This window comes from Phoxinus phoxinus (genome assembly GCF_949152265.1).
Source record: "Phoxinus phoxinus genome assembly, chromosome: 4".
Taxonomy (NCBI): domain Eukaryota; kingdom Metazoa; phylum Chordata; class Actinopteri; order Cypriniformes; family Leuciscidae; genus Phoxinus; species Phoxinus phoxinus.
The window spans coordinates 23369920-23379418 of record NC_136879.1 but is presented as its reverse complement, the minus strand read 5'-3'; the positions used below and the strand labels follow the sequence as shown (position 1 = coordinate 23379418).

The following is a 9499-nucleotide window of genomic DNA, read 5'->3' as shown; positions in this document are numbered from 1 at the left end:
AAGAGTAACACTTTATTTTAAGGTGTCTTTGTTACATTGTAATTATATGAGTAATATTAAGTAACTACATGTACTTACTATAGGGTTTGGTTAGGGTTAGTTGCATGTAACTATGCATAATTTTTAGTTATTAATGTAGTAACCATATGGACCATATGGAACAATGACACTGTAAAATAAAATACTCTTTTCTTTGGCAGACAAAGAGGGCACTGCTTTTTCAGTGGAAAAGGGCAAAATAACTGTTTTTTAGCTTTAACCATTATTTTTTTTTAGGTGCACGCAAGAATGTGGAGGTCAAAGGTTAAAAGTCAAAGGATGTTCATTTGAACGGTCAAACAAAAGCACACTTTTCCAATTTTTCACTTCCTCCTCGTGCTTGATGAATATTGGCTTGCAAAAGGTGAAGCATGTGAGGCGTTTCACACACCAACTAACATCTATTCCCAAGAGACTCAGTAACTGCTTCTTCCGTCTTCAGCTTGGCCTCTAAATAGTATTCTTTGTGAGACTTCTGAGATAGGCCCATTGCATAAAGCAAAATCAAATGTAAAGCTGTAAAAAAAATAATAATAATGGTCAGGTACCATATTAATTCAAAAATGTATTAAATCAAAAAGTATCATTTATATGACTGAATTGGAATAAGTGATACAAAACAAATATACATTAAATTTATGCAATATGTGTGTATAGGCAGGATGCTTTTAGTTACAACAGTAATGGGTTAAACATTGTGAGCTGTCACAATGATGCTATCATTCCTGAAGTGATACTGACACCTCCTGGTCGCACTAAGTATAGTAGAAAGACTGTTTATCTCCCTCATTTCGTTTTATATAAAGCTGCGAATCACATTTAATCTCACAGACATTTTTATTTCTATTTGAATTGTATTCTGTGTAAAAAATAATAATATTAGTACAATTGTTTACTCTCCAATACAATGCCGTTAGTATGTAACGTCGCGTACAGTAACCCTGAAGAATTTCACGTCGTCACTTCCGTTTGCAGAGAACAGAGAGGATTTGCGTTACCGAGCGACCAAGAGGATTGACAGAGGAGCCTGTGGAGATTATTTGCCATCCGGACATCCATTAAAACACACACATATCGCATTTTCATCATGGAATAATTTTAAATGTGGCCCGTGTGGTTCGGTTCAGCGGTTAAGACGGCATACAGGTTAGTAAAGCAGCGGCAGATGGGTCAAGCATCCTCTTCTCCCCGGTGTGTGTGACACGTAGCTCAGCTGCAGCGGCGCCGAGAAGAGGACGCTTGACCTGCTCCGGCTGAAGCGCGTCATGGCGTCTGTTCACATCACACACACTGACACTAGCATAAAGTATAATCCATCCCTTCCCCCTTTAGTTAAGGCCGCAATTTTTACCGATGCCGCTAGATTTTGTTTTTGTTTTTTTTGTATTGGCCCCCAGATTATTGCTTATAGACTGGGCTATAGATTCATGCAATGTGTCTTCTAATAAAACGTCATTGTTATGTGTATTTATCACTCTTTTATTAATACTTTTACATTATATTATAATACTTGTTTCAACACATGCTTCACTGAGACTTTTAATACAGTATGTGGTAGCCTATTAGACACCAGAGTTGGTTTTTACTATAGTGTGTATTAAGGGTGTAACCAAAAAGTCTGTCTGTATGTCTGTCTGTCTATCTATCTATCTCTGTCTGTCTGTCTCTCTGTCTCTGTCTCTCTCTCTCTCTCTCTCTCTCTCTCTCTCTCTCTCTCTCTCTCTCTCTCTCTCTCTCTCTCTCTGTTTGTTTGTCTGTCTGTCTATCTCATCTGCAATGTGTCTTTTTTTTTTGTAGATATCCATCATGACAGACAGTATTTTGAGCAAAGCCGCCACTATGGAAATACCCATCAACAGCAACGGGGACACCAGGACGGCAGAGGATGACAGTCTTGAGCAGGTGTATATCCACTGCCCATCCAACCTACTTTTCATGTCAGGTCCGCTGCTCAGTTACGTCGTGAACCAGACCTGATCGTGATGTGACATCCAGTTTCTGTGGAAATTGTGTAGCTGGATCTGAGAGTCCTTGAATAGTTGGCTTAATCACACATTCATGAGCCATTGTAAATATGACACTGTTCATTTTAGTTGTGTATTTCAGCATGTTTGTCTTCTCAATGTGTCTGTTTCACCATCTTTTTTTGCACTGTCTTCACATTTTATGTTTTTTCATGTCACAGGGTGCACAGATTGGTGGGAGCTTAGATGAAATTGTTGGCACACTACCAGTGGCCATGGTGAGGGAGAGTTTGTGGGTGTCCTCGTATGTTGGAGCCCTATTCCCTTTGATTTAGTGTGGTCGATGGTTTGCATAGTTGCACACATAGTAGTCATTGAGCTATCATGGGGCTTGGGCAAATGTTGGTGCAGGATTTATCACAAACGGGAGCTGTTTACTGGTCTGAAAAGTCAAGCAGAGACATGGAAAGCAGTCATGCAAATATTTTAATTTGAATATTTTATATCGACTTCTGATTTTTTTTCTTAATAGGGATTCTCTGAACTAAAGATGTCTGGCTAATCAGTGTATTTATCAACCAACTTGTTGAATTGCCACATTTGTTTTTACAACATTTTATAAAAGTTTTAAGGAGAAGGTAAGGATTTAGTATTAATATAAGGCCATCTTTTTTTAATAGGAATAAGCTTCTAGTCTAAAGCAACATATTTTTGTGTTTAAGTATTTAAACACTAGCCTATATATAAAGTTTTTTAGAATTTTTTTTAATTTATTATTTAATTTTTAGCTTTTTTCCCATCATCATCCCAGTGTTATTGTTAACTAAAACTATTAAAACTCATTATTGATCATTTAACAAAGCTGAAATAAAATTATATATAAATATTAGATGAAAAACTCTAATTTGAATAAACATCAACAAATTAGTAATATTGCCTTTAGCAACTAATGAAATTACTAAAACTGTAATAAACATTAAAGTAAAAAAATAAAAATAAAACACCCAATACAAAAATAAAAATAACAAAAACTTAAATTAACATAATTACATAAACATATTTACTAAAACAAAGTCAAATTAAAATAAAAACTGAAAAAAGCTAATTTAAAATGTTAATAAATACAACAGTATATACCATTAATAATACTAGAAAAGCTCTGCTCCATCCACTCTTTTGATACCCACTTGTGTTTTCCCCCACCTAGTGTGCAGAGTTTGTGCTAAATGTGTTTTCAGCTCTGTTTTGTAGATTGTAATGTACTGTGAAATTAAATCTCATCGCATCTAGGACTTGCAGCAGGTGATGGTGTCTGGACCGAACCTAAATGAAACCAGCATTGTGTCTGGAGGCTACGGAGGGGCAGCAGAGGGCATCATACCCACCAGTTCCATCAAAGGTAAAGAGCACTTAAATAGTTTAAAATGGTGTCCAAATCTGATCTTGATTTGAAGCAGCATCTGAGACATGTGGATAGACTTACATCTCTGGTGACGTATATGTTCAGGACCAGCCGTTCGTTTCAACCCGGAGTATTTTGACAGAAGATGTGGTAACACGCCCAAACCAGGTGTCTATGCATGATAACTTGACAGGAGATCTTTTTTTAGAATCTCTACAGCCCCCCCTCTCTCTCTCCCTCAGTGTAAAATGTGTTTGTCAGCATTTTAACAGCAAACGTTTGGCTCTTTTCTACAGGGTGCTGAGGACAGTCGCATGGTGGATGCATGTTTGCTATGCAACACAAAGCCCCTTGTTTGTTTTAATTTACTGTAAACATATGTTTGGTAACAAATGTTGTTTGTGAGCTGAATGTGTTTGAACTGTGAAATACACAGTCATTCTTTAAGTGGTGTTTCTTTATGCTCAGTAACATGGTTGGCCTTAACACATTAACATGGTGCTGAAACACATGCCCGAGTACCAAACCTAGCTGACAGTCAGTGGCGGTCCATGAGGAGTTTCATTTGATTTATTATGTTTAGTAAACTGAACATTCAGAATGGATATTCAACTAATCAAATGAGCCTTTGTTATTAGCGTCATCTGGAATTTGTGAAGTGTTTAATACAAATAATTAAATAAATTGAAATTTGGAAATAAAATGTAACTTTAAATTCATATTAATTAAATATTTTTTTATATATACACTACCTTTCAGAAATTTGGGGTCAGTAAGATTTATTTGAAAGAAATTGATACTTTTATTCAGCTAGGATGCATTAAATTGATCAAAAGTGACAGTAAACATTTATAATGTTACAAAAGGTTTCAAATAAATGCTGTTATTTTGCTGCTTATTTTTTTTATTCATCAAAGGATCTTATTCATGAAAAATGAATAAGATATAATGAATAATGTTTTCAACATTGGTAATAATAATAATACATCTTTCTTAAGCAGCAAATCAGCATATTAGAATGATTTCTGAAGGATCATGTGACACTGAAGCCTGGCGTAATGATGCTGAAAATTCAGCTTTGCATCACAGGAATAAATCATATTCTAAAATATATTAAATTTAAACTATATTAATATTTTACAATAATACTGTTTTTACAATATTTTTGATTAAATAATTTTTTTTAATAAAATCTTACTAACCCCACATTTTTAAACGGTAGTGTTTATTTATATTAATTTGATTTACCCCAAATTATAGAATACATTTCTCATGACCGCCACTATACACAGTCAATCCTTTAGCAGCAACCTAGTTTTCCATTCATTTTCATCCTCTACTTCCACCTTTTATCACCTAAATTTTGTATAAAGGTATGCATTTCCTCTATTTTGGTTTCCTTGCTCTTATAAACCTCTTAACCTTCACTTTTAAGCATTTAACTCTTAATTTTTGTGCATAATTCATCATCATAATCTTTATGTACATTTTGATAATACCTTCTATGAAATAATTTGTTTTCATCAGTTTACAGATCAACAACAACACAGTTAATGTTACAGTTATTGTTAATCATCTCTATTACCCCCAAAACACTTAATATAGCAATTTCCTTAATGGTCTTTCAGTTAAACTACATCTCCATCCCATTCCTCCACATGTCCACTGTTATTCATTCATTTCAGACATCCGCTCCAAATCCAGGGGTATCACTCCCAGCAATTCAGCTGCCAGTCGGATAGCAAACCAGCCAGGACATTACCCAGGTATCCCAGGGCCTCCTCACCCTTTCCTGCCACTGCCAGACACCTTTTTCTTCCAGCCCATAATTAGCAGTCATTACTCATTTACTGTCATCACACCTTTTATTCTTGCCCCGATTCATTTGTCAGCCTCAGAAATATCAGTCTCTAGTCTGATAATGATGCATTGTAGTAACATTCTTTCTCTGTAATATTGTTGTGATTACTGTAACATTATAGACGAAACTGGGTTGTGGTATTCAAAAGGGTGTTCCTTATATGCAAAATGTCCAATTTGAAATGATATTGTAGTTTGGGGTATGGCCCCCTATTTATAGTAAGTACCTGCATTTTCTACTCTCAGCTCCCAGCATGCACCACAGCAACAGCAACCCAATGATGTCAGAGGAGGCCACAAGAGGAGTAGCTGTAGAGAAATTTGACAGCGTGAAAAAGTGGAGCATTAACACGTACAAGGTAGAAAACCTACCGCATGGAAATAGTAGTTTAACGTTTTACAAGTCATTTTTGACTTTTATGCCACTATTATGCTCACCAAGGCTGCATTTTAGGAAAAATACAATAACAACAGCAGTATTGTATATTATTATTGCAATTTAAACTGTTTTTAATATATGTTTTAAATGTAATTTATTATTGGGGGGAAAGCTGTATTTTCAGCATCATATGATCTTTCAGAAATCATTCTAATATGATTTGGTGCTCATGAGAGATTTCTTATTATCATCAATGTTGAAAACAATATTTTTGAGGAAACCGTGAGTTTTTTTTTTTCTGGGTTCTTTAATGAATAGAAAGTTCAAAGGAACAGCATTTATTTTAATTAAAGATCTTTTGTACTTTGTATTGTTAAAAATAACTGTTAGAAAAAAAAATGTATATACATTTTCACTTTTTGATCAATTTAATGTTTGCTTGCTAAATAAAACTATTTATGTACAGGTATTTAGGATTTCTGAAAATGTTAGGTAAAGCCATCATGGGATTCATTTGTATCTGCTTGTGTCCTCTCTTCATCAGTGCACAAAACAGATGTTTTCGGAGCGCTTCGGCCGTGGTACGAAGACGGTGGACATGGAGCTTGAGGCTCAGATCGATGTGCTTAGAGAGACTAAGCTGAAGTACGAGTGTATTCTGAGACTAGCACGTGATCTCACCAACCACTTCTACAACATGGTGCAGACTCAGCAGGCTCTTGGGGACACTTTCGCTGATCTTAGCCAGAAATCCCCTGAATTGCAGGTACCAATTATTTTGGTGTCCCCTGTTCTGCCTGCAGGTGTTGGGCCAATTTATATTTAGTTCCATATTACTAGTACTGAATCTTACCTTACCACAGTGTCTTATTTGCCCTAACTTAAACTTAATCCCTTGCAGGATGAGTTTGGCTATAATGCAGAGACACAAAGACTGCTATGCAAGAATGGAGAGACGCTCCTGGGTGCCATCAATTTCTTTGTGTCCAGCATTAATACGCTGGTCAACAAAACCATGGAGGACACGCTCATGACCATCAAGATGTATGAGAATGCAAGGTATCAGAAGTTTGATGTTAATTAGTTACATGTAAATTCATGAGTAAATGAGTGAAAGTATTATTAGCTGCTTAAAGGTATAGTTCACCCAAAAATGAAAATTACCCCACAATTTACTGATCCTCAAGCCAGGTGTATATGACTTTCTTCTTTCAGCTAAAGTTATATAAAAGTTATAAGAGTTATATAAAAAAAAATATTCTGGCTCTTCCAAGCTTTATAATGGGAGTGAATAGTAACGGAGATTTTGAGGCCCAAAAAGTGCATCCATCCATCATAAAAGTAATCCATACGGCTCCAGGGGGTTAATAAAGGCCTTCTGAAGTGAAGCGATGCGTTTTTGTAAGAAAAATATCCATATTTTTTATAAACTTTATAAACTAATCACTAGCTTCTGGTAACGTTTGCATGCGTTCACGAGTCGAGTTCCTGCGCATGACATACGATGTAGGAGTATAGCATAAGCTTAGGTGAGAGCAGACGCCTCTCGAAGTTTAAACAAATAGACATTCGTCTTTAAAAAGGATTGTTTCTAATTCGTGACCGGTGATTAGTTTAGCTCTATCCTCTGCGCTTCCACGTTCAATTTCTTCCTTTTTTAGCCTAGGATTAGTTACATTGATTTTCTGAACCAGTTTATACTAGTGAATAAATATGTTTTCGTTTTAGACTGGAATTCGATGCCTATAGGACAGACCTGGAGGAGGTGAGCGTGGGTCCGCGGGACGCTGCAGCCATGATGCGCATTGAGATTGCTCAACAGCAGTACCAGGTCCAGAAAGACAAATATGAACGACTGCGCAGTGATGTCACCATCAAACTCAAGTTCTTGGATGAGAATAAGGTACCATATTGAAATCCCTGGTGTTCACATGTTGTGTTTCATACGTCAGAGTTATTCCTTGCTTTTTGTGGTAGTTTCTTCAGATTTGTGTATGTTGATTTCCAGGTAAAGGTGATGCACAAACAGCTCCTACTGTTTCATAACGCTATCTCGGCATATTTCGCTGGAAATCAGCAGCAGCTGGAACAGACTCTCAGACAGTTCAACGTGAAGTTGAAGCCACCGGGTTCTGACAAGCCGTCGTGGCTTGAGGAACAGTAATCACTTTGTCAATGTAAAGAGACACTCAAACATGGAAACCTGAAAATAGATGGATGGGGTATAAGGAGATGCATTATATGTGATTTGTATGAACGATTAAGACAAGAGAAGTGGATGTTTTTATTTTGCCAAACCCTGGAAAATGTTCCGTTTTATTTAAAGCCGGAAAAATCTTCCGATGAATATTAATTTGATTAACCGTGGTTATGCTTTACAGCTGCCTTAACTTTTAGGTACAGCGTATGGGCTGTTTAAAGTAAAATTACACAAAATGACATGGAACGAATCATTCACTCTCTTTAAAAACATTCACATGTGATGAGGCATTCATCATAGTCATATTCACAAAACTGTCATACTCCCCTCCCAGGCCAGTTTATATATTTTTGTTTTATCTTGATGGAATAGAGCTGAAAGGAATGAATGTTGTGCTTGTGCGTTTGTTTTTAATGTAAGGTAATTTAGGGGAATATTACGTCAAGGTATAAGAAAGGAAAATTGCTCACGGTATGTGTCATAAGAAGGTTAATATATTTATATTTATGTAAATTGTGAAGTCCCACATATGAAATTAAAACACATTTGAAGGCGATAGAATCGTATGAGTATGTATTGTGATGTTTATCGTGTCTTGCATGTGTGTCTTTTGTTTTTTTTCTGCCACCCAGCAGCAAGTTTCTGAGCAATGTCTTCAAACTCTTCCGTGCTGGCAGCAAACGCCACTGGTAGAGTCTGCTGCCAGCCAGGAAAGATTTAACCGCTTTTCCTTGATCGGATTGTTATTCCCTTGGCTCTTTACTCAAATAAGGGAAGGGTTTGGTTTTGGTTTCACTGTGGTAATCAAATTGGATCAGGCATTTTTTCTTGGAAGAAATACTGTGCTTTTGTACTAGTATGAGTTTGCTTTAACAATAATTTGTTACGTTTGCAAGTAGATTTTATCCGTGTTACACAATTTTAATATTGATTCAGCAACCATGCCTGGTATTTTATCTTCTTAAAATGCTCACAACCCATTTTCTGAGGGTCTGTTTCGACAGAGGTATTTTCTAATAGACTAATATTGACTAGATTGATCAAATCAATCCAGTCCTATACTGTACATTTCCCCCACAAATGTGCGTAGTAACATTTACATTAACTGATTTTTTAACTTTGTTTTAATCAATTCAAAAATATTTAATGTGACTGAATTGCTCAGGTTGTTTTTTGAAATGATATAAAAATGTCTCGCCGTCACCCCAGTTAAAGCGTATGTTTTCGTTGTTCGCGTGTTATGAACACACATTTTTAAAATTTGCAATGGAATTTCTGCACTGTAAAAAGTGACCAGTTGACTTGACTTAAAAAAAGTGAGGAAATCTGTTGTCTTAAAATTAAGTAAATCAACTTGGAATTGTCAAGTTCACATAACTTCATATTTCAATTATACATGAAGTTTATTTAGTTAATAATTTTAAGGCAACGGATTTACTTTTTTGAGTTAAGTCAACTGATAGCTTTTTACAGTGTGTGCAAATCATTAATATTTAATGAGTCCTTTTCATAAACAGTATTTTTATGATTGGTTGTCTGTTGTTAAAAAACTTAAAATTCTAGCACCTGATTGTTTTACACTCACTTTCTGTAAAACATTTTTACATTTTATGAGTCATTCAGCCATATTCACAAAATTGTTCCTTGTCCAGTGA

General features: G+C 35.7%; 1 protein-coding gene across 8 annotated transcripts; it reads left to right on the top strand.

The window, feature by feature from the left end:
- The first annotated feature begins 846 nt into the window (after nucleotides 1-846).
- Nucleotides 847-9051, top strand: arfip2a (ADP-ribosylation factor interacting protein 2a). Of its 8 annotated transcripts, XM_079611422.1 has the most exons (11): nucleotides 847-1185; nucleotides 1837-1941; nucleotides 2225-2281; nucleotides 3294-3402; nucleotides 3511-3573; nucleotides 5091-5171; nucleotides 5512-5624; nucleotides 6189-6410; nucleotides 6546-6703; nucleotides 7373-7547; nucleotides 7653-8409. In XM_079611422.1, the coding sequence occupies exons 2-11, from the start codon at nucleotides 1846-1848 to the stop codon at nucleotides 7806-7808; spliced, it is 1230 nt and encodes a 409-aa protein (XP_079467548.1). In that variant the 5' UTR covers nucleotides 847-1185; nucleotides 1837-1845; the 3' UTR covers nucleotides 7809-8409. The 8 variants fall into 8 exon arrangements, with proteins under 8 accessions (XP_079467548.1, XP_079467549.1, XP_079467550.1 ...); XM_079611423.1 differs by lacking the exon at nucleotides 2225-2281; XM_079611424.1 differs by lacking the exon at nucleotides 3511-3573.
- The last annotated feature ends 448 nt before the right edge of the window (nucleotides 9052-9499 follow it).

What these genes read in the sequence shown, in the direction of transcription:
- arfip2a (XM_079611422.1), top strand. Translation starts at nt 1,846, where the DNA reads ATGACAGACAGTATTTTGAGCAAAGCCGCCACTATGGAAATACCCATC. An exon ending in TGGTAACACGCCCAAACCAG is followed by an intron (nt 3,574 to 5,090) that starts GTGTCTATGCAT and finishes CATTCATTTCAG; the next exon opens with ACATCCGCTCCAAATCCAGG. An exon ending in AGAAATCCCCTGAATTGCAG is followed by an intron (nt 6,411 to 6,545) that starts GTACCAATTATT and finishes AATCCCTTGCAG; the next exon opens with GATGAGTTTGGCTATAATGC.